The sequence below is a fragment of the Nuphar pumila genome, chromosome 15, assembly GCF_984573655.1.
Source record: "Nuphar pumila chromosome 15, dmNupPumi1.hap1.1, whole genome shotgun sequence".
Lineage (NCBI taxonomy): Eukaryota > Viridiplantae > Streptophyta > Magnoliopsida > Nymphaeales > Nymphaeaceae > Nuphar > Nuphar pumila.
In genome coordinates, this window is record NC_143263.1 from 30,884,226 (window position 1) to 30,910,669 (window position 26,444).

General features: G+C 35.7%; 1 protein-coding gene across 2 annotated transcripts in view; it reads right to left on the bottom strand.

The window, feature by feature from the left end:
* Positions 1 to 26,444, bottom strand: part of LOC149815001 (magnesium transporter, putative (DUF803)) — a 57,349-nt gene that overhangs the window by 10,362 nt on the left and 20,543 nt on the right. For both annotated transcript variants that reach the window (XM_089988710.1, XM_089988711.1), the window contains exons 4-6: positions 22,670 to 22,758; positions 6,558 to 6,614; positions 6,401 to 6,459 (exon numbers count right to left, since the gene is read on the bottom strand). In XM_089988710.1, coding sequence (XP_089844836.1) covers positions 6,401 to 6,459; positions 6,558 to 6,614; positions 22,670 to 22,758 — 205 coding nt within the window. The remainder of the gene's footprint in view (positions 1 to 6,400; positions 6,460 to 6,557; positions 6,615 to 22,669; positions 22,759 to 26,444) is intronic.

The following is a 26,444-nucleotide window of genomic DNA, read 5'->3' on the forward strand; positions in this document are numbered from 1 at the left end:
ACTCAGACAAAGAGATGAGGACGTTGCCTACGTTTGAAACAGGGTGGTGAGTCTCATCTCCAATTACAATATTAGATTTACCAAAATATGGGGTCAAAGTAGAGAACTTACCTACATTGCCAGTGACATGAGCTGCTGCTCTAGAGTCTATATACCATATTTCATCATCATTCTGTTTTAGGTTCAAGTTGGCCATAGCAGACAAGAGAAGATCCTTGGCATTATCATTGACCCGAAAGATACCCGTAGTTCCTGATATAGCAACATTTCTATTATTTTGTATTCTATTACGATTTTGGGGGTTGAACCAGCAGTTAGCTTTGATATGACCACGCTTGTTGCACTGGTAGCATGTGGGGACACTCTTTGAAAAGCCGACAGTGAAATTCAGCATAGGTAGCAACCCACGTCCACTCTTGATTTGTGCTCCTCTACCTCTGTCGCGCCCCCCTCTATAGGAGGGATCTCCTCGTACACGATCAGCAGTCATGCCTGTGGCAAGAACATCATGCGTAGATGATTGCCCTGCTGAAGCATCTGACATACATTTCAAGGACATCTCGTACTGGAACAGTTTAGCATGTAAATTCTCAAAACTAGGCAACGTAGGCAAACACAATAAAGAAGTGACAACATGATACTCTGATCCTAGGGCACTCAACGTCTTCTGCACTTTTTCTTTATCTGACACTAGATAGCCGACAATTGTTAATTGATCTGTGATGCTTTTGATTTGATTTAAAAACTCAATAATGGTCATTGCCCCCTTTTTTAAAAGTTGAAATTCACGCTTGAGAATTAACACCTTAGCCTATGATATCTGAGAGTAGGTCTGAACTAGAGTCTCCCACAATATTTTAGTTGTGCAATCATCAGGAATAGAAACTAATACTTCTTGTGACAATGTGAAAGTGATATACGCGACGAGAGCCTGATCGCGCTTCATCCAAGCAACAAATACAGGGTTACGAACGATGTCTGACAATCCTCCTTCCTCTTTTGCTTCTTGTGTGATGAACTCTGAAGGCGCTGGAGTTGAGCCATCCAAGTGACCTGAAAGATCGTGACTTCGAATGAAAGGAGTAATCTGTCTTTTCCAAGTCAGATAGTTGTTTGTATTTAATTTTTCAGAGACTAGCTGCCCCACGAAATTAGAAGACTAGAATTGGCAGAAGCATCCATTTACAGACCTTGAAAATTTTATATTTAACATTAAGAGGAATTAAGAACGAGGATAATGACTTAAAAAAAACTGAAATTGAATCAATGAAGCAAGATTGCGTAACTGATTTCAGATTGAAAATAGGACTGGAATAAAGAAGAAGAAGACGTGAGATGACACATCAAGGTCAGCTGGTGAAGAATAACGGAGATTCAGTTGCTGGTAAATAGGGAAGAAAAACAAGAATATATGAGACCTAAAGACATGACACTTATTATAGGGTTAAAAGACGAAGATAGTTAAAAGACGAAGACATAAACAAAAACATATATATATATATATAGTGTATTTGTGTTTTATAGCTGCAGCAGATCTAAAGAGAGGACGGCAGACAGATATTTTTTTTTGTTTTATGGGTGCAATAGATCTGAAGATAGGAAAATGACAGCTAACGAGAGTTGATCTGAATTTATTTCAGATTAGTTGAACACATGCAGCAGATCTGAATGTGTTTCAGATCTGCAATATGGATAGCTAACCTTTTTGCAGAGGAAGATCTTTTTAGGAAGATTGAAGGGAAAAGAGAAGGTGTCAGGGGACAAATCGTGTAGCAAACGAAGACAGAAGAGGAAGGAGAAGACGTCAGGTGACAGATCACAACCTGATTCACGTAGCCTGATGACGAGGAGGAGAACTTGGCTTTTCACGTCCCTGATTCACGTGGCCTGATGACGAGGAGGAGAACTCAACTTTTCATGTCCCTGAGGAAGATCTTTTTACACCCAGAAATGTCGTCGCTCTGATACCATGATAAAATTGCCAATGGGTTGGCGTGTTTTGTTGAAGAAACCAAGAAAGGAGTAAGGAGGGAGAACAGAGCCTTCTTTTGGAGAATCCGCAGCCTCTTTATTTTTTTAATAATGGATGCACTAATTCATCATTAAGCTTAATAGGGTTACAATACTTTTACATGGACGAAATTGCCCTGTATTAGTAATACATATTACATTAGAATATAAAACATACATGTGAATAGCTGTGGATGATATGGATCCTCTACTGGATCCATATCTGATCCATATTCTAATAATAAGAAATTGAAAAAAATATAAATAAAAACAAAAAAACTAAGAAAATAATAAGTTTTGCATTATTTTTCTTCCAAAAATATAAAGAAACATGTTTTAAAGGTTTTAAAATATAAAAGAAACAAAAAACTAGGAAATGCAAACTTAAAAAAAAAATTAAATATCGTGATATTCATTTCTAGCAATATTTTGAAAATATTGCAAGATATTACCTTTAAAATCGGCTACCTTAAAATATTGGTATTTCTTGCGATACTTTCAAAATATTGGTATTTCTCGTGATATTTGCAAAATATCGATGATATCGATAACAATGTTTATAATTATATTTTCAGTTTATAACTTTATATTTTCAGTATATAATATATATTTTAGATATAGCATATATAATTACATTATATTCAGTTTATTTTGTATTTATGTGATATTATATATATATGAAAACCTAGAGGGCATCCACCATATTCTTTTCTGGGGGAGTTTTTTCTTGCTGCCGCCACATTGTGTTTCTTCTTTCTCATTACTTGTTGCATGAATCCCAAGGCACGTCACATCAAATTATATTATGGTATCAAAGCAGGGCAAGACATAAGACCCTGTCAAATCAAAGACTTCTTTTCAGATAAGGTGTCCTTGTTCTTGTTCTTTTCTTTCTTTTTCCTTTTCCTCCTTCCAACCCATTTTATTCTTATCTCTTTTCTCCCTATGAAACATCTATCTTCTTCTTTCTTTTCAAAAAAAAATCTCATATTTTGATTTATTTGTTTTTTGTCTATTTGTTCCTTTCAATTACGATTGTCTTGAGATCAGCAAAAAAAGGGAGCCTTACATAAGAAAAAAAGGAAAAAAGGTAAAAGCCCTAAAAAAAGGGTTGTGGTTCAGATCTGTCTTTCTTTCAGACAGAAGTCACAGAACTTAATATCGATCTTTCTTCAAAAAAAAGGAGGGCCTGATTGTTACTGACATCATCCTAGTCGTGAGCTAAGCATCAAATCTAATTATCTGTTTTCCTTATCGTTTCTTATTCGGTGATTTTCAGTTCCTTTGTCTCTTTTAAATATTCTTAGCATACTTTGTTCCTTCGTCTCTTTTAAAAAGCTCACCACTCTTTTGCTGCCCTCTTCCTCCACTGCCGCTCCACCTTCTCGCTGCACTGCTGTCGTGCTCCACCTCGCCGCTGCTCCACCTCTTCTCGGTAAGTCTCTCTCTTTTCTCCTCTCCTCCTTCTTCCTTCTCCTCTTCCTGTTCTTCCTTCCTCTCTCTCTCTATGTTCTGTTTTTTCTTTTCTTTTTAGTGTCTTTAGTAACACCTGGCATAAGCCAGGTATTATAATAAGACCCGGGTCAGATTCAAGTCTGAATAAACCAAGTGTTATTCAGACCTGGGCAGGCCGGGTCTGATTTGGATTTGTTTCAGCCCAGGTCTGAATCAGACCTGGGACAAAGGTAACCCAGATCTGAATCAGTCATGGGGTTTGTTTTGACCAGGTCTTAATCACACGGGCCAAAGCAGACCCAGGTCTAAATCTGACCTACATCAGAGCAGACATGAGTCTGTTTTGGCAAAACTTTGATTCAGACCTGGGTCCAAGGAGATCCAATTCTGGTTTTACTAAGACCTAGGTCTGAGTCAGACCTGGGTCGAAGTATTTAGAAAGTGCCGCATTGCCACACCCATACCTATGTGACATTGTTGGAGTTCAGTTTGTATGTTGCAGCCCTATCCAATGAAAAAGATCCTCATAGCTTTCATGAGGCATCTCACGTTAGGTAGAAACCATGAAGCTATGAGTGACGAAGTTAAAGCCCTTCTCAACTTGAGAACTTAGGAGTAGACCTATCGACAAAATGCTGTTGGATGCAAGTGGGTCTACAAGATAAAGTGTAGAAAAATATAAGGCAAAGTTGGTAGCTAAAGGATATACTCAAGAGCTATGGTACCCGGACACTCCATTTTGCCCTCCGCACCCGTGTCGACACGTGCATCCCCGTGTCAACATGCATCGACACCCGGACATGCTATTTTACCCTCTGTAAATACAAGTTTGTATTCAATTTATAATTTATAATTATATTTTCAGTTTATAACTTCATATTTTAAGTATATAATATATTTTAGATATAGCATATATATGTAGTTCAGTTTATTTTGAATTTGTGATATTTAATATCTATGTCACATGGGTGGGGGTGCGGGTAGGGGTGCGACACGGGTGCGGCTCAATTTCAAAAATTTTGGACACGGGTATATATATAATATATATATATATATATATATAAAGACTGTGTTGTTGCACAGTCTTTAGCGCTAAAGACTGTGCAGCACAGTCTGGGTAAAGACTGCTCTTTCTCTGCTAAAGACAGAACTATATATATTTTTAAAAAATATATAAAAGATATTTTTTTAGTTTTTATACATTTTTTGTCCTAAAATGGACAAAAATAGACTCGGTCAATGTTGACCGAGTCCAAAACATGGACGGTCTCGGCCCCGGTGCGTTGACCGAGTCTGACCCGTGTCCGAAGCCGCACCCGTGTCGGGGCGTGTCGACGCGGGTGCGTCGCCTCCCAAGCCGAGTCCGTGTGACATAGTTTAATATATATAGCAGTATTCCCATACCCACATTTTTTGCAATTGTCGTTGCGTACCCTCCGTACCCGTACATGCACTCATACCCAAGTGACAACTGAAGAGCATAGTTTGGATTTTGATGAGACCTTTAGTTCAATAATAAGAATGAGCACTATATGAATTGTATTATCTCTAGCTGCCTCCTATGGATGGAGTTTATATCAATTAGATGTTAAAAATGTATTTCTTCACAAAGATATACATGAAAAATTGTATATGGAGCAGCATCCACCAGGATATGCGGAATCAAATAAAAAATGTACAGTTTTTAGGCTCAAAAACCTATCTACGGTCTTAAGTAGGCATTCTGAGACTGGTTTGAGACCTTTAGTGGAGTCAACAGATTTCTTCGTTTTGTGTGCAGCCATTGTTTGTAACTACTATCTATTTGTGTATAGTGATTCTAAAAGCATGACGATTGTATTGGTTTATGTTGATGACATTTTTATAACAAGGAATGATGAGACCGGGATCAATCAATTATGCATGATAGTTTTCACATGAAGGACCTTGGGGTAGTATGATATTTTCTTGGGGTACAAGTTGATCAGAACAAGGATTCCTTGGCTCTTACTCAAAGCAAGTATACTCAAGATCTTCAGCGTAATGGGATGCTTCACTGTAAACCAACCAAAACTCCCATGGCTTTAACACAAAATTGCAAGATAGTTAAAGATGGTGAAGCACTTATTGATCAGTCAGAAAAGTATAGAAGCATTGTGGGTGCTCTCCAGTATCTGACTTTAACTAGACCAGATTTAGTGCATGCAGTTAATCAAGTTTCCCAGTTTATGTATGCTCCCAGGAAAAGCCATATAAAGTTGTTAAAAGAGTTTTGAGGTACACCAAAGGCACAATCTCAGATGGCTTAATTTATAGAAAAGGCTCAGGGATGACACCTCATTGGCCCCTTGTTGTTATTGCTTATTCGGATGCCGACTGGGCAGGTGATCCAAGTACGAGGTGGTCAGTGACAACTTATATTTGGGCTCACATCTTGTCTCTTGGTCTAGTTAGAAACAACGGACAGTGGCCAGATCCAGTACAGAGGGATCCATTGTACTTATTTGTGTTTATATTACAACGGTATATTTGTCATCCAAGTTAAAACAGTCAAGTGTAATATTGTAAATTGATCAGGGGTGTTTTTGTACATGGGAATATATATATATATATATATATATATATATATATATATATATATATATATATATATATATATATTATATGAAAACCTAGAGGATGTCCACGATATTCTTTTCCAGTGGAGTTATCTCTTGTTGCCACCACATTGTGTTTCTTCCTTCTCCTCATTGCTTGTTGCATGAATCCTAAGGCATGTCACATCAAATTATATTAGAAAGCAAGTATCCCAACTGTTTCCTTTTTTAGCAAGTTATTGAGAAGGAATATCACATTAGTGACAAGGTCATGCGAGTCAAAATCAATAAAGAAAAAAGAATGGCAAAGAAAGGACTGTCCACATATGAAAAGTGGAACAAAAGCAACAAGAACATACCCGAATAAAATGCCTGCTTCCAAACCAGATATGATCTCCTCCAAGACATCAGAGTGAATCTGCAAGTAATAACTGTGCTTATCATACAGAAACTCGAGAAAATTAGATGTAGAAAATATTAAGCTGAACTGCCTGTCAATATTATGGAAAAACTGACCACTTCTTCATCTCGATGTTGACGCTTGCGTATACGAAGCCAACTATTTAAAAGGACCTAAAAAGAATGAACATAAGAAAACCAAAACTATTCTACTCAAATCACCATATTAAGATTGTAATGAAACAAGAACAAGAACAACATGGTGCCACTTATGGGCATACAAGAGCACAATATTCAAATCACAAAGACCACTTATGGATCAACACTCAATCACATATGCATAACCCACAAGGGCCAAGAAAACACAAAAAATAAGGAATTTGTATTATAAAATGCTTAAGAAAGCATTAACTTTACAAGAGGCCTTGAGGGCTATTGGGATACTCTCCAGCGGCTATAAATAGAGCCATTGGGGAGGTCCCAACAACTCCATGGCTTATTACATAAAAGCCCTTATCACTACATTAAATACCTATTCTATAAAAATAAAAGTACAAAGACTGTTGTACAACCAATTACATGACTGTGAAATGAAAAAAATACCCCTAATGGGTATTTACATGTTAGAATGACCAAGACATATATATATATATATATATATATATATATATAAGCATATCTTAACAACCCCCCTCAAACTCACAATGCCACAACCGAGAGTTTGTCAAGAAAAAATTGAAATTTGGGTGACAGAAGTGCTTAGGTGAAGAATTCTGCCAATTGATACTCGGATGGTACATATGGCAATGTAATGTTCTTCAAGAATTCTTCTTTGACATAATGGCAATCTATTTCGATGTGTTTGGTCCTCTCATGAAATGTGTGATTATCGATGATGTAAACTGCACTTTTGTTATCACAACATAATCTTGAGGGTTCTGCTATATGAACTCTCAAGTCTTCTAATAATTGCTTCAACCAAACCAACTCAGAGGTAGTGGTTGCCATAACTTGGTACTCAGTTTCTTTAGAGGACAAGGACATTGTTTGTTGTTTTCTTCATTTTCACGAAATCAACGAATCTCCTACAAAAACACAAAAACCCGTAGTTGAGCGACGATCATTCACATCTCCTCTCCAACCAAAATCGGAATATATAATAACTTCTAACAGGGAGAAAGATGATAAAAATACACCATAACTAATAGTATTTATGATATATCTAAAAATCCTCATAACACTCATATGCATTGTATTTGGAACATGCTAAAATTGACTAGCAGAGTGAATAATATGTGTAATATCAAGACGAGAAATAGAAAGATAAGATAAAACTCCAATCATATGTCTGTAGGAAGTTGGGTCCTTGAGAAGTTCTCCATCATCCTTCTTCATCCTTGCATTGATAACCTTTGGAGTATCAACTCGTTTTTCATCTGAAAGTTTTGATCGTTCTATGATTTTTGCTGCATACTTAGTTTGTGACAACAAATAACCACGAGATGAGTAAGCTATTTATATTACAAGTACCATAAAAAAGCCAAGATTTTGCTTTGAGCACATCTTTGATATGACTAATGTTAAAATGTATGCATTTACATATTCATGTATGTGTGTGTGTGTGTGTGTATATATATATATATATTAACATAACCCTTAGGGATATTTTTGTCTTTTTATCATATGTACTTAGCATAGTCCATTAGAGATTTTTCTATCTTTTTATTTTTTTGACTTTTTGACCATGGACTAAATTGTCCATATTATAGGGTTGTTAGGATTCTCCCCAACAGTAAAAAATGTGACCATTGAGGAGCTCCCAATAACTCTATTGAGCTCCCCTTTGTTGTATAAATAGAAGACCTTGTCCCCTCTTAATTGTATTGTTCTTTAGAGCATTTTATCAATAAAATATATTATTTATTTTATGTTCTAACTCCGCCTGTGTATAACTGTTTAGTTATACACTGTCGGTCCCAAGCCCGGATAAAGGAGGAGGGTTGCGGTAGGCCTGTGACAGCCAGCATAAAAACTTAGTCATACCCTATGAATATGAACCAATATGAGAATTTCGTTGGGGCGTTCCCTATTGAGCGACGCGCTGCCCTCTATAGGCCCGAAGGCAGTGATAAATGGGCAAGGGTTGCTAGGTCGTCGCCCGGAAGCGACGCGTCACACCGGCTCCCGGGTGTGGTGTCAAATAAGCAAGGGTTCCCTCACTTTGTTAGATGGGTTGGGGTAAAGAAGTTAGTCCAAGACCATAAAATTAGGTTAGCCACTTGGAACATAGGATCTTTAACTGGTAAGTTAGTAGAGTTAGTAGATGTTATGTGTAGGAGAAAGATTGATATTTTATGTCTACAAGAGACCAAATGGGTAGGTGAGAAAGCAAAAGTGATAGAACCTTGGGGATATAAGATTTGGTATACAGGAATAAATAGGAATAGGAATGGAGTAGGGATTGTTATGAGTCGTGAGTTTATAGATAATGTAGTTGAGGTCCGTAGGAAGGGTGATAGGATTTTACTTATTAAATTAGTATTAGGTACGAATATTATTAATATTATTAGTGTTTATGCACCTTAAGTAGGTTTAGATGATTCCATTAAGCGTCAATTTTGGGAAGATTTAGATGGAGTAGTACAAGGGATATCTTATGGAGAAAGGCCTTTCATCGGCGGTGACCTTAATGGACATGTAGGCATTAGTAGGGATGGATTTGAGAGTATCCATGGAGGCTATGGTATAGGAGAAAGAAACGAAAGTGGAGAAAGGGTTTTAGATTTTGGTTTGTCCTATGATATGATCTTAGCAAACACTTGGTTTAGGAAGAGGGAGTCTCACCTAGTAACATTTAAAAGTGGGGTTAATACGAGTCAGATAGATTTTTTCCTACTTAGAAAGAGAGATAGGGGTTGTTGCATCGATTGTAAGGTTATACCGGGAGAAAGTGTAGCTACACAACATAGAGTCTTAATTTTAGATCTTAGAATTAGACAATACCGCAAAAGGGATAGACATATGATAGATCCTAGAATTAAGTGGTGGGCACTGAAAGAAGCAAAACAAGGAATGTTTGTCAAGCGGGTAGTTAAGGAAGTTGATTGGTGTCTCGAGGAGGATTCAGAATCTATGTGGAATAAGATAGCGGGAGGCATGAGAAAGGTGGCTAAGGAGGTATTGGGTGAGTCTAAAGGCGGTGCACCGCTAGGTAAGGATACATCGTGGTGGAACGAGGATGTCAAATTAGCTATTAAGGTTAAAAGAGAGTGTTATAGAAATCTAAGTAAAAATCGTGATAATGAGAATTTGGAGAAATATATGATAACAAAGAAGGAAGCTAAAAAAGTAGTTTGAAACACGAGGTATAAGGTATATAAGGAGGTTTATGATAAGTTGGATACCAAAGAGGGTGAGAAGGATATGTATAGGCATGCAAAGATGAGAGATAGGAAATCGAGGGATCTGGGTATGGTTAGATGTATCAAAGATGAAACGCAAAGGGTTTTAGTCAAAGATGAGGAGATTAAGGAGAGATGGAAAGATTATTTTAATAAGCTATTTAATGAAAGTCATGCTCAGGATCTTGGAGACTTTTCAATTCCTTTTCATGAGATGAATCGTGACTTCATGCGCAAGATTCAAAAGAAAGAAATTGCAGAGGCTTTGAAGAAAATGAAATCAAGAAGGACAGTTGGCCCAGCTGGTATACCTATCGAGGCTTGGAAATGCTTGGGAGAGAAAGGTTTAGAATGGTTGACAAATCTTTTTAACAAGATTTGGCGGACAAATAAGATGCCTAATGAGTGGAGGAAGAGTACTTTGATGCCTCTATATAAGAATAAGGGTGATATACAAGATTGCACAAACTATCGTGGTATAAAACTCATGAGTCATACTATGAAACTTTGGGAGAGGGTGATTGAGTCTAGGTTGAGAAAGATTGTCATGATATCGGAGAATCAATTTGGTTTTATGCCTGGAAGATCAACTATGGAAGCTATACATCTTCTTAGACAACTTATTGAGAGAAATAGAGAGAGGAACAAAGATTTGCATATGGCTTTTATTGATTTGGAGAAGGCTTACGATAGAGTACCTAGGGACGTTCTCTGGTGGACAATGATGAAGAAAGGTGTTTCTCTCAAGTACATTAGTATAATTAAAGATATGTATGAAGGAGTAGTAACCAATGTCCGCACTTGTGGAGGGGTGACAACCAATTTTCCTATAATGGTTGGGTTACATCAAGGATCTGCTTTAAGCCCTTTCCTATTTGCTATAGTGATGGATGAACTTACGAGATCAATTCAAGAAAATGTGTCGTGGTGTATGTTGTTTGCTGATGATATTGTTTTGATTGATGAGTCTAGAGCTGGGGTTAATGCTAAGTTAGAATTATGGAGACAGACATTGGAAGCAAGAGGTTTTAAGTTGAGTAAGAGTAAAACAGAATACATGGAATGTCGATTTAGTAAGCAACGAAGTAGTGATGGGAGTGTAGTGAAGTTTGGTGAGCACGAAATACCGGTGGATGATTCTTTCAAATATTTGGGATCTATCATTCAAAAGTATGGAGAAATTGATGGAGATGTAAATCATAGGATAAAGGTTGGGTGGATGAAATGTAAGAGTGCAACTGGAGTGTTGTGCGATCGTAGAATGCCATTGCGGTTGAAGGAAAAGTTTTATAGGACGACTATTAGGCCCGCTTTACTATATAGTACGGAATGTTGGGCTGCCAAGAGACATCATATTCAAAAAATGAGTGTAGCTGAGATGCGTATGCTGAGATGGATGTGTGGAAATACAATAAAAGATAAGATTCGGAACGAGGAGATACGTAAGAAGGTAGGCGTTGCACCCATTGAAAATAAGATGAGAGAGAATCGTTTACGGTGGTTTGGACATATTCGACGAAGGCCTAATGATGCTCCAGTTAGAAGGATGGAGAAATGGGAAAATATATTAGTTAAAAGAGGTCGGGGTAGGCCTAGGAAGACATGGATGGAGGTGATAAGAAAGGATATGAATGCTTTGAAGCTCACCGAGGACATGGCATTGGTTAGAAATGAATGGAGGAGAAGGATTCATGTGGAAGACCCATAATGATTTTCTTTGTTGGTTCATATCGCCGACCCCAATTGTTTTGGGATGAAGGCGTAGTTGTTATTGTTGTTGTATTTATTTTATGTTCTCTTGTGCTATTGTGCCAAGTCATCTTGTGACTGTATTTTTCCCATTAGTGGCCTTGTGACTTTATGTATCTTGCCCATTAGTGGCTTGCTATTGCGTGTTTAGGGACATCACTTGTGATCCCTCATTTCATTCCATTGGGTTCTCTTGATCTTGAAAGTCTTGCTTTTTGAAGAGTGAAGATCGTCATTAAAGTGTGTTGTCTTCTCTTCCTCTTTACCTCTTTCTTTACGTCATGGAGCATGAATCAAAAGTGGACCTTTCCTTCAAACTCAATGGAAGCAACTACTTGATGTGAGCTTCGACCATGAAAAATCATCTTAGAGGAATGAAACTTTAGGGCTTTGTGATGGGTTCTACTCTTGAATCATCATTAAAGCTTACCAAAGTCGAAGGAGGTGTTGAGAAAGCTCTTGTTGGAGATTATCATGATAAAGTCATCAAAGAACATCAAATAAAGAGAGGATTAGGAAAGCAACCATGCAAGAATTTTGGCATGGTTTATGAACAATGTTGACCAACATCGGCAAATTTAGAGAGTTAATAAAGCTTTGTTCTTTCTTAAAAGTATGTATACCCAAAAGGATCTAGCTAGACAATATTTTTGTCAAAACAATATTAGATCCACTAAGCAAGGAGACGTGTGTTCGAGATTAATTTAGTATTTTGTCTCCTCTTTGGGATGAATTAGCACTCCTTGAGCCAAAATGGATGACTCCCAAAGATGGTGAGATCAGAAGAGAGCAAATTGAGAAGAAACATTTTTTTTTAATTCCTTCATAGTCTAAGACCGAAATTTGAGCAAGTGAGGTATTCTCTTCTTCATAGAACCAAGGCTATGCCTCTTGAAGATACTCTTGCTAAGGTGTGTCAAAAGGAAATCCGCCTTGGCATGACAAATAAGAATGATGATGTTTTGGCCATTATTAAGTTGGGTTCTAATGTAAGGGCCTATATGTAATGAAATACAAAAGAGATACAAATGTAACTTATGGACATATACAATCACAATGACTACTTATGAGTCAATTACATGAACACAAGAGTCACACAAATCAACCACTTAAGGGCACACAACACAAAAAATATAGAATGTTATTGAGAAAAATGCTCTAAGAAAAAACATATATGGAGTGGGGTTTCAACACCTTTATATACACAAAGGAGACAAGAGAGAGCCATTGCAATCTCCCCAACGACTACATTGGTCAAAAGACCATCAAGCTATTCCCTATTCTAACTGTTACAAAAGTAAAAATAAAAAGAAGAAAAAAGGTGTACAATGACAATAATACCCTTATGTATAAAAAGACTAAAATACCCTTATGTATATACATTGACACTCCTCAAACTTACGGTGTGATCACCAAAAGTTTGCCTAACAAGAAATGAAACCTAGGAGAAGGAAGGGCTTTAGTGAAAAAAATTTGCAAGCTGATATTCAGATATGACATGTAACAACAAAATCGTCTTCTTCAAAAATTCTTCTTTGACATAGTGGCAGTCCATCTTGATGTGCTTAGTGCGCTCATGAAAAGTATGATTCCCAGCAATGTATATAGCACTTTTGTTATTACAGCATTGTTAAGACGCTATATCTTTTATTGCATGGTTTCGGGTTTGGATTTGGATCTTATGTGGATCTGAGACCCAAACATGCTATGTAATTGGTTGTATAATCAAGGGTTGTTTAGTCCTTTGTATGATAGCCCTAATTAGAGGTTGTATTATATATTAAACAGATTCACGCCTGGGAGGAAGTTGCAGCCTTTGAGATCAAAGCTACTCAATGTGTTTTCCATCATCGCTGCCACTTCCGCAGATCCAAACCGGCCTCAAACCAGGTAAGCCCACGATCTTGCTGCTCTAACATGGTATCATAGCATGGTTCGTGATTGGGCATAATCAGTCTGCGTGTTCCTTCGTGATTGGGTGCTATCTATCTGCATCTCTAGACCTGGTGTAATTAGTCTGCATGTTCCAACATGATCAGATCAGTTTAGGTGTGATCTATCTGCGTCTTGAGACCTGCGATGATCAATAATCAGATCTACAACGAGGTTTTCCATATTGGATTATTCTTTTCCTGCTTTCCTTTAGTTTTTTTTTGTATCGCTCTTCTAATCAGAATGGTTATATTTTGATCATGAGTCTGAACATTCTCTGGATCGTGAATATTTTCACTGCCTGATTCTTTCTTGGTTGCTATTCTATGTGTTGCATATCTGACCAGAAACGTCATTTTCTATATAACGAGCCTGATTTCTTTCGTCTGCACATTGTTAGAATTTTTGTGTCGTCAATATTATCTTTGTGTTGTTTCATGTGTCGTTAATTTATCTATTTCTAGTTTGGCTCTGTCTATGCTGGTATCGTGAATTTGATTTCTTAATATCTGTGTCGTGGATCTGTTTCAAACTGTTACATCGTGAAAATTCTGGTCCTATTTTCTCCTTATTTTTGCAGTCTTCTTCATTATTGAGTTTATTTTAGCATTTTGTGTCATCATTTTTTACTGTTTTGTTTCTTAACAACTATCTTCTTCATTCTTTTCTCAACAGCAGTCTGCCATCATCCTTGATTTTATTTTCAGCATTTTTTGTCATTACCTTTTCTGTCGTCATATTCTTCACTTCTTTTCATGGATACTAATGTTCCACAACCCATGTTGTCCTCCAGTTTCCTACCTCAACTTGTCTCAGAGAAACTGAATAACAGTAATTTTCTAACTTGGAAAAGGCATATTATTCCCTTTATTAAAAGTCACGATCTATCTAGCCATCTAAATGGATCAATTAAAATGCCATCAAAGTTTATCATGTAGAAGCAAAGAGACGACAAAGGGGCAGTGAATATGGTCTATATCAGAAATCTTGAATATGTGTCATAGGTTAAAAGGGATCAAACAGTTGTCGCCTACCTCACTTCTACCCTGTCACAAGAAGTCTTCATTGGAATCTCGAACGACTATTCAACCAAAGAATTATGGGACAGCACAGTCAAGACATATTCTCAAATTTCAAAATCTAGAGTTATGTATTTGAAGAAAGAGTTACAAAGCCTCAAGAAGGGATCCTCAAGTATTATGGAATATTTGAATAAAGTGAAAGAAATCACTAACCAGTTAGCTCTAGTTGGAGAAACTGTTTCCGATCGTGACAAAGTCCAATAGACACTAGCTGGCCTGTGAGATGAGTATCATGTTATCTCCACTACATTGCAGTGCTTTCCTATTCTCCCATCTTTTGAAGATCTCAGGCCATGATTACTTCAGTTTGAGATGAATCTCAAGCATGTCACAAGAAACTCTCGGTAGTTACATGACTCTCATGAGGTGTTGTTTATAGGGACAAATAGGGAAAGAGGAAGAGGAGGTTACCGAGGAGGCGGCCGTGGTCGTGGAAGAACTGGAATTCAAGGTAGAGGTATTTTACCTTTTCCTAATGCTCCAAATACCAACAGTGTTAATATTGGGGGCAGAAGGGTCCCGATCTGTTTTATATGTAGAAAGTCTGGGCATGTAAAAGCTAATTGTTATCATAAAGATGATCGCAACTATAATACAAAGGACAACTCCACTTATCATAAAGGCAATCTAGTTAGACCAACATTGAACCAATCAATTGTTGGAGAGAAAAATATTAGTGATCTGAATGCGTTGCTTGCAACCCTAAACTCTCTAAATCTAAAGCAGGATGATCAAGGAATTTGGTATGTTAATTCTAGAGCAGCTAGTCACATCACTGAATATGCAGGTAAACTTTCTAGTCCCATTACATATTCTGGAAATGGCAGTATTGTCACGGGAGACGGTACTAAACATCCCATCACTTATGCTGAAAATGTTTTTGTTCCATCTTCTGAGTTTAAGTCTATTAAACTTTTTGATGTCCTATGTGCACCCAATATCAAGAAAAATCTTGTGTATGTTTCTAAATTTGTTGATGATACTAATTCTTGCGTTGTTTTCACTCATTCTGTATATGTGAAGGATCTTCGCATGAAGACAACGTACGCTGAAGGGGAGCGATGTGAGAACATGTATATCTTCAAGAAAAATCTACTGCAAAAGTGTTCTGCAAAAGTGTTCTTCCTCATCATCAACTTCGACTCCTGAGAAGTCTCTTGCATACACCGTTAGTCTTGTTAATAATGTCAATCTTTTGCACAGTCGATTGGGTCATTATAGTCATAAATTTATTAAAAATCTTGTCTCTTATAAGTTGATTCCAGAGACAAGCTTGAGTCATGGTTTAAATAAGACATTGTGTTTCTGTTGTCAAGTTTGTAAGAGTCATGTAATTCATTTTCATTCCATAAATGAAAGAGCTTTGAAACCTTTTGAGATTGTGCACTCTGATGTTTGGGATCCTGCTCCAAAAAAATCCTTTTTTAGAAGTAGACATTATGTTATATTTGTTGATGACTATTCTCGTTATTCCTTGATATTTTTTATGAAATAAAAGTCTAAAGTTTTTTATATCTTTCGCAAGTTTCATGCATATGTCAAAAATTAATTTCCTTCAACTATTCTTAATTTCTAAAGTGAAGGTGGAGAGTATGTCTCCAATGACTTCATTGAATTTCTGCAACTGAATGGTATTGTTCGAAGGGTGGCGTGTCCTCACACCCCTCACAAAATGGACTTGCAGAACGAAAACATCGGTACATTATAGAAAGTGTCCTTACTATGATGTATGTCAGTGATTTACTGGTGGATTTGTGGATAGAAGCTTTTCATTCTGCAGTCTATGTAATAAATCGACTTCCCATGGAAGCTCTTAACAAACGATCATCATACTTTGTGCTATATGGTAAACATCCTGATTATGCACTTTTGAAGTCCTTTGGTTGCATCTGTTATGTTTATATTGATAAGACTCAACGAAATAAGTTTGAGAACAAAGCTAGTATCTGCAGATTCGTTGGATATGTCGATTGTTATAAAGGGTATCGATGTTATGAGATTGCCACAAAAACCATTTGTATCTCACGAAATGTTGTTTTTGATGAGAACTGCTTTCAACATAAAGACAACACCAATGTACTTCAAGATCGGCAATCCAAGATTGAATATTATCAACCTTAGCTAAGTGCGGGATTATTTTCACATGCTGAAAAAGAGGGTATTGTCCCTGCTAAATCAAATACAGCAGGAATTAATGATAAAGACAAGACAAATGAGCAAACACAACAAATTTATAGAGGGACAAGTTTACACCAGAAGTATGAGATCTCGTTTTATGCCTCAAGAATCAGAACAGAAAGAATTTGTGACGACAGATGATAACTCCATAACCTTGAGAAGGTCGACACGAATACGTCATCCTGTAGAGAAGTGGATTGGTTATAAAAATTTCAGTGCCAATCATCAAGCTTTTCTTGCTGCCATAAAAGCCCAAGAAGAACCCAAACATAAGCTTATCAACATAAGAGATGGATTGATGCGATGAATGAAGAGATGGAAGCACTGCATAAATGTCAAACATAGGAAATAGTTCGAAGACCTTTGAATAAGAATGTTGTTGGATCCAAATGGGTTTATCAAATAAAGTATAGGCCCGACGGTAGTGTGGAGAGATACAAAGCATGACTCATGGCAAAAGGATTTACACAAGAGCATGGATTGGATTATGATGAAACTTAAGTCTTGTGACAAAAATGGGTACCATTCGTGTCTTTAGCTATTGATTATGGTTGGAGACTCAACCAGATGGATGTTAAGAACGCTTTTCTTCATGGCAACCTGAAAGAAGAAGTGTATATGGAACAACCAGAAGGTTATACTCAAGGTGATCCAAATGGTTATGTATGTAGATTACAGAAATCCATTTATGGGTTAAAGCAAGCTTCACGATCATGATTTGAAAGTTTTTCCCAAGAAATTCAAAGGCATGGATTTGTTCATTTATATCTTGATTATTCTCTATTCATCTACAAAAGAGAAGAGTGCATAACATTGCTCCTCGTATATGTTGATGACATGATAATCACAGGGAACTCAAAAGAACACATTCAAAAGATCAAAAGGTTACTTAGCAGCAGGTTTCAAATGAAAGATTTTGGAGAGTTAAGTGTTTCCTTGGTATTGAAATAGACAGACAAGGGAAAAAGTTAACAATGACTCAACACAAATATACCATTGACCTTCTTGCTACATATTGGATGAAGGACTGCAAACTAGTGGCCACACCATCTCCCATCCACCAAAAGTTAAGTAGTATCGATGGAGACATATATGAAAATGTCACTAATTATCGGAGCATAGTCAACATGCTTCAATATTTGACCTTCACTACGCCAGACATAGTTTATGTTGTGAATCAAGTGTCTCAGTTCAAACCCATCTACACCCTATAGTTTTTTTTTCTTTAGGTAATGTTTGAATTTCTCAAGTTTTTGCCTTTTCTAAAGCTTTCAATTCATTATTCATAGCTCTAATCTATTCTTGATGAACTTTAGCATCATTGTAAGACGATGGTTCTACATATGAGTATATAGCCATTAGACATGCTGTATATTTGGGTTCAAAAGAATTTTATGATACAAATCTACTAGGAGCTTTTGAATTTTCATGGATCTTCTAATGTTAGAGGAATCTATATCTTGATTTTGATAATATATTTCTAAAGCACATAGAGGATGGTCTTCGGTACGTCAAGTATAGATTTGAATTTCACTATGAGGTTGATCTATGTCATCAAGACTTTTTTTCGCATTCTCATGTGCATCATGAGTGTCCTCATTGTCACTCTTATGCACATCATAAATGTCATCACAACTCACATGTTTATTGGCAAGGTAAAAAAGAAATGAATAATCACAATGCTCTTAGATTTTATCTTTACCAAATCCATTTTTGTTTTCAAGAAAAGTGGCATTTCTTAAGACATAGTTTGTCCCTTTTGATTTCATAACATCTATATCCTTTTTTATTTTCAACATAACCTAAAAAAGCACAAGGAATAATTTTTGTGAAAAGTTTGTTATTTTTGTTAGTAAGGACAAAACATTTACAACAAAAAAATCTTAACTTTTTGTAATCGAGAGACGTTTTAAATAATTTTTCAATGGGAGAAATGTTTTCAATAGTTTTTTAAGTTATTCTATGTTATCAAATAAAGAGTCGTAAGGACGAATTCAGCCCAAAAAGATTTTTGAAACATTTCTCGATATAAGAAGTGTTCTAGTAGTCTCAACAATATGTCTATGTTTCCTTTCGACTAGTCCATTTTGTTGAGGAGTATAAGAACATAATTTTTTGTGTATAATCTCATGCAAATCAAGATAGTTTTTTAAGTCTTTTAATACAAATTTTCCTCCAAAATTGGTTCTAGAGATTTTAATATTGACTTTAAATTGAGTTTTTGTATAACAATGAAATTTTTGAAAACAATCAAATACTTCAGATTTATGTTTAAGAAAATATATCCAAGAGTATCTACTATAATCATGAACAAAAATAACATAATATGATACTCCTCCTTTGGATATAACTAGAGCTCGTCCCCATACATCCGAATGTACTAACCCAATGGTTTTTTTGATATAAAATGACTAAGCCCAAAAGGTAAAGATTTCATTTTACCAAGAATGCAATCTTCACAAACAAAATTTATTTCTTTATTATTTATAAGAAATGAAAACAAATATAATTTTGACATACTTGGGTGCCCTAGTCTCTTGTGCCAATTTTCTATATCTTTTTTTTCCATAAATTTATAAAAAGTATGTTTTGATAATTCAATATTGTTCATAACATAGAGATTTTCTCTGCTATGGCCTCGCCCAATCGGGTTCCCAGACTGGAGATCCTGTATCAAATAATCCTTAGATGAAAACAAAAGTTTCCACCCATGACCTGCAATTTGAGAAATAGATAAGAGGTTTAAATTTAATTATGGTACTATTCTAATATTGAGTACATAAAAGGTTTGATGTTTTTGCAAAGTTACAAAACTTTTGATTTTTAAGAAAGTTTCATCGGCGGTTGAAACATAAGAATCACTTGGGTTAATATGGCATTCAGATAGTGTGGATTCATTTGAGGTTATATAAAAAGAAACACAAGAATCAAGAATCCAAGAAGTCTTACCGGGATCAATACATGTGGATACGGTCGTGTCCAAGAGAGAAGAAGCTTGATTCTTGAACATTGGTTGTAATGCCTCCATGAGTTGTGTCAAAGACAATGAGCCAATACTATTAGAGTTATCATCTACACTATTTCCTTTAAAAGATGGTCCCACCGAAGCCACCTTTTTATCATCTCTTTGATTTTCTCTCTTTTTTTAAGACAAAAATGTTTGATATGACCCGACTCATAACAATGATAGCATATTAATTTGTCACTCTCCTTGTATTCATGGTCACCTCTTTTATCGTTTTGGCTTCTTCCATAATCATTGGAATTTCTTTTATTCTCATTACTTCTTCCAAAGTGAGAAGGCTTATACGTCCTTGTGTAATCTTTGGACCTTGACATAGCAAGCACAAAATCTTTATCTTTAGCAGAGGAGGGTTTTTTCAACCTATTTTTCTCCATAGTTAATTCTTCAAGTGTCTCTACTATGATAGGTATTCCTCTATGAACAAGGGCCGATTTGGTCCCTTCAAATTTGGGTCTAAGCCCATTAACAAATTGGGTAGAAATGCTCTGTTCTAATTTATTTTTCATGGAATTCTACATCTTGAAGATAATGTCACTTAGGTTCCAAAAAAGTCAATTCATGCCAAAGAAGAGAGAGGGCATTATAATATTCTCTAATGCTCATCTTTCCTTGGGTCATGGTTTCCTTTAGACTATACATATCTTTAAGATATTTTCATACATCACTAGCAAAATCAAATTTTGCTAAGCTTGAATATTTTTTTATAACACTACTGATAAGTCATCCAATGATCTTGGAATGACTCATCCTCCATTCTTTCCATTTTTCTCGTATTCGGTAACGACCATAGACATCTCTTCTCCTTGAAGAGCCACTTCCTTTTTATTTTCCATATTGATGAGTATAAGTTTAGGCTCTCTTTCGGTGCCATCAACCAAACCTCATAGACCCTTTTCCCATATTTTATGCTTTACTATGGATGCCCACATCCTATAGTTAGTATCATTGAGTCTCATGAGAATGGAGATGACAACTTCTCTTTCATCCTCCATCTTTAAAAGAGAGAGAGAGAGAAGAAAAGAGAAAAAAAAGAGGTAGCAAAAATATTGTTGAATAAGATTTTGATGGTGCGTTTCACAATGCAACGATCCCATGAACTGAAGCTCCACCAATCTCTCAATCATTTTCTTGGCCTTTATGAATGAATCACAACCTAAGAGCACTAAGGCACTGATACCATGTAATGAAACAAGAACAAGAACAAGATGGTGCCACTTATGGGCATACAAGAGCACAATATTCAAATCACAATGACCACTTATGGGTCAACACTTAATCACATACACATAACCCACACAAGGGTAAGAGAAACACATAAACAATATAAGAAATTTGTATTACAAAATGCTTGAGAAAGCATTAATTTTACAAGAGGGGAACACCCCTATTTATACATAACAAGAGGCCTTGAGGGCCATTGGGATACTCCCCAATGGCTACAAATAGAGTCATTGGGGAGGTCGCGATGACTCCATGGATTATTACGTAAAAGCCCTTATCACTATATTAAATACCTATTCTATAAAAATAAAAGTACAAAGATTGTTATACCCCTAATGGGTATTTGCCTATTACAATGAATAAGACATATATATAATATATATACATGATATATATATATATTATTATATTATTATATATGTATATACATACACACGCACATATATATATAGGGGTGGCAATCAGGTCGGGTCGGGTCGGTGGGTCAGCATACCTCAACACGAACCTGACCCGTTTATTAAATGGGTTGGCTGTGGCAAACACGAACCCAACCCATTTATTAAACGGGTAACCCGACACGACACGGTTAACCCGTTTAATAAATGGGTCAGGTCGGGTAAACGGGTTGGCGGGTTAGCAAGCGGGTCGGGGTTAGGTAAACGGGTTGGCAGGCGGGTTGGCGGGTCGGGTTCGGGTAAACGGGTTGACCCGCACGCCTAACCCGTTTATTAAATAGGTCGGCCGGGTTGGCATACCCCTAACACGAACCCGACCCGTTTAATAAACGGGTTAGGCGTGCCTCTAGTACTAAATCAGCTCTCAGGGCCTGAAAAAATGAACGGAAAACAAATTAACTGTTTAGGAATCTAGAGCTAGAGGACATGATCAAAGGGCTATGTTTGAAAAAAAAACATTCTATTTGACAGACATCATGAAAAACAGTAAAGATCGCAAGAAATAGTGTCATTGCAAAAGTACAAATTAAAGCGAAAGAAAGACATACATATAACATGTTTTACCATCCAAAAGATTGCGTCAAACATATCCTTGGGATTTAATACGAATTGATAAATAATGTTATGGTATCAAGAAAAGAGAATTCCAGGCCTTTGTTTGATGTTCTCATTGGGATGGCAAGATTGTGTTTCCAAAATTAGGAAAATAAAAGAACTAGAGGACCGACCTAGAGGAAAGCCTGACATCAAATACATGAAGGAAGTTACAAAGTGCCCCAGCTACATCTAAAATTCTAAAAACACTTCATACACAATGGGCAGAAGAAATGAGAAATTTCATAAACAAGGTGAAACCTGCCAATTGAGACTAGTGAAGGGGCATGTTACTTTTTCTTTGATTTTGCAAATGTCTAATATCAATTGTGCATCATACGCAACTGGATAACCTTAAGACAGATTGGAGTGTTTTAGCATTCTGTATGCTATATATTGTTCTGATTATGGTATCTGCAATATATATGGCGGAGAGTACATCCAAATCATTCTACAGAATAAAAAAGAAAAGAACTAAACAAAATGCACCACCATGGCAAACTTTCTTTAAAAGCATTAAATCTAATGAAACATGACAAGAAACAAATGCATTGTAGCCATTATCTTATGTTTCACAAAGTTTGATACCTACAAACAAGATGGCAACAACAAAAACCATCCATGGCAAACTGAAAAGTGATATACTGGAAATTTCTTGCTCCTCTCCTCCAATGCCAACACCTGCAGAACAACAAAACTCAGAAATTTCCAGTAGAGCATAATATGGAACTAATCAGTCAGATCCAGTACATTGCCACCAGTCATTAAAGCTTTAATAGTATCTCAGTCAAATGAAGACTACGAAAGCCCATCATCTATTTAAAAAGTTAAAACTTTTCACATCCACACCCTAACATTGGGGTTTCTCCAAGCATATTTAAAATGTGGGCCCTATTGAATCATGGTTAAAGCCCATCTCACATGAATGCAGCTGCAGATATGGTGATGCAGCCATTTTTGTGAACCCAATAATGACTTGTCTATAAGGGTGTAAGAAACCATACAAGTGTTCTCTAAGGAACACACTCACAAAGCCGACAAAGGGGTACACATAAGAAGGCTCACAATATAAAAAAATAATATTTTATTGAATATCTTAAGTATGTAAAAAGCATACTTTTACAAGAGGGAAAGAACCATATTTATATACACAAGAGGGAGAGAAGATAGGGTTAAGAGAGTGAGAGAGAGACAAAGGAAAGAGAGAGGAGGACCTCTAATCCAACGGCTAGAAATATAGCCATTGGGTCCTAGTCAATTTAGATTGACTAAGTCAAATAAAAGAGACAAAGAAACAAAAAGAAAAGAAATATAATATATATGTATAGAAATACATATACATATATATATATATGTATATTATATTGTATATACATAAATATATATATATATAGATTTATATATATACAATTTAACACTCCCCTTCAAACTTATGGTAGAATGATCGAAAGTTTGACTATAAGTGAAACCTAGGAGCTGGGAGAGGTTTGGTAAAGAAATCCGCCAAATGGTACTTTGATGTGTCATAAGACATATCAATGATCCCTAGCAAATATTTCTCTCGAACGTAAATGTGCTTTGTTCTTTCATAAAAAGTGTGGTTGTTGGCAATGTAGATAGCACTCTTATTGTCGCAATACATCTTTGAAGCTTCTAGAATTTAGATTCTCATATCAGCCATCAATCTTCTCAACTAAACCACCTCCATTGTGGTTGTAGTCATAGCCCAGTACTCAGCTTTAGTTGAGGAAAGAAAGACTTTTTGTTGTTTCTTGCACCTCCACGATATTAACGATTCACCTAAGAAAACACAGAAACTTGTGGTTGAGTGCATATTATTGAGATCATCTCTTCAATCTGCATCAATATATGCAAGTAAATCTAATGCGAATGTAGAAGACATAAAAAGGCCTCTAGAGATCAAATTTTTAATATACCTAATAATATGCAAAACAACTCACATGTGGGCAGATGTGGGTAGCATGTTGAAACTGACTAGTTGTGTGTACTGTGTGTGCTATATCAGATCTAGTAATTGACAAGAAAGAACTCCAATAAGTTGTCGATAGGAGGTTGGGTCATCTAGAAGCACCCCATCATCAATTTTCATCTTGACATTTGTCACTTCTGGAGTGACAACTTTCTTATCATCCGTGATTTCAAACCTAAGAACAATATCAAAAGCAAATTTAGATTAAGATAATAAATACTCTCTAGGGGAATAAGCAACCTCTATACTTAGAAAGTATCGTAAAAAACCCAAATCAGTCATTTCAAAATTAGTTTTCAGAATATTTTTAATATTTTAAACTCCGTATTTGCCGACTTCAGTGATTATCATATCATCAACATAGAGGAGCAAAATGATAGTAACTGCATCAAAATCTTTAACAAACAAAGCAATATCAGTCAAATAGGGTCTAAAGCAAGTATCAAGCATAAATTTGTTAAATTTATCATACCAAGTTTGGGGTGCTTGTTTTAACCCATATAATACCCTTTGTAGGCGAAGAGTCTTCCCTTGAGGAATGCCCATACCGAGAGGTGTGTCCATGTAAACTTCTTTCATAAGATTTTCATTTAAAAATGCATTTTTAACATCTATTTGATATATATACTAGTTTTTTATTAAAGCAACTACTACAATAAGAATTCTAACTGTAGTCATGCGAGCAACAGGTGCAAATGTTTCCTCATAATCTATGTCATATCCGTGCAAATATCCTTTGACAACTAGTCTATCTTTATATCTCTCCAGGGTCCCATCGCTCTTGGTTTTTATCTTATATACCCACCTACAATCTATGGGTTTCTTTCCTTGAAAGATTTTAAATAGACCAAGTTTAAGCATTTTTTAAAGTTTTTAGTTCTACTTTCATAGCTTTAACTCATTCAGAGTGTTCTTTAGCCTGAGCATAGGATGAGGGTTCTATATATAAATGAATTAGGGCTATGCATGCTTGGTATTTTGAAGAAAATGAGTCATAGGATACAAATGTCGATTGGGGTTTTGATACTCTGGATGATTTCTTAATTTGCAATTCATCTTTATTAAAGTTAGAAAATTTTTCAAGTATACATGGAGGATTTTGATTTTCCCATTTAGAATATTGTATGAAAGTTTGATCATCATGAGGTAATTCATCACGAGATTAAATATCTCTTAATTCAATAACATTCTTAAAATCATACTCACAAACACAATCATTAATATTTTTTTAAATACTAAATAAGAACGAATACTTGGTTACTTCCTTAGGTTGATCCTTATCAAAGAAATTTTTTTTCCCAAAAAAGTTACATTTCTTGAGATATATAATTTTTCATTCTTAGAATCACAGCACCTATTTCTCTTTTGGTTATCGGCATAGCCAAAGAAAGCACAAGGGATAGCTCTATGAGAAAATTTGTCATTCTTATTGGTTAAAATAAAACATTTGCAACCAAAAACTCATAATCTAGAATAATCAAGAGTGAGTTTAAGAAGTTTTTCAACAGGTGAAATATTTTGTAAAGAAGAAGATGGAACATTCTGTTTATAAGATAAACAACAGTCAAGACAGCTTCTGCCCAGAAAACCTTAGGTACATGGCTAGTAATAAGCAAAGTTTTTGAAGTTTCAGCAATGTGCTTATGTTTTCTCTCAACTAAGTCATTTTGTTGTGGTGTGTGCAGACAAGATCTTTGATGTGTGATGCCATGTGAGTTAAGATAATTTTTAAATTCATTTAAAAAAATTTCTCCCTTTAAATCAGTACGAAATATAAAAATTTCATTTTTCAAACCTATTTTTAACGAACTTATGAAAGTTTTAAAAGTGAGAAAAACGTAAGATATATGTTTAAGAAGTAAATCCAAGTATATCTATTAAAGTCATCCACAAAAATAACATAATATGCATATCCACTTTTAGACAAAATTGGTGTTGGACCCCAAACATCCGAATGGACCAACTCAAGAGGTCTAGATGAAATAAATGTCCTATCATTGAATGGTAATCTTTTCATTTTTTCAATAACACAGTCTACATAAGTAAAATCATTAATATTACAAAAAAAATTCTAACTTAAAAAATATTAGATTTTAGATACATTTGGATGTCCTAAATTCCTAATCTTTTATGCCACAAATTTAAATCTATTTTTAGACATTACAACAAAAAGTATCTTTCGGTATCTCTAAAAAATCCATATAATAGAGATTTTCTCTATGGCCTTGCCTAATCAACTTCCCTGACTGGTGATCCTGAAGAGAAGGAGATATTACAACCATAATCGGATATTTGAGAGACAGATAAAATGTTTAAATTTAATTTAAGAATGTATTTAATTATTTGAATAAAAAACCTTTTGGAGTTTGAAAGATCT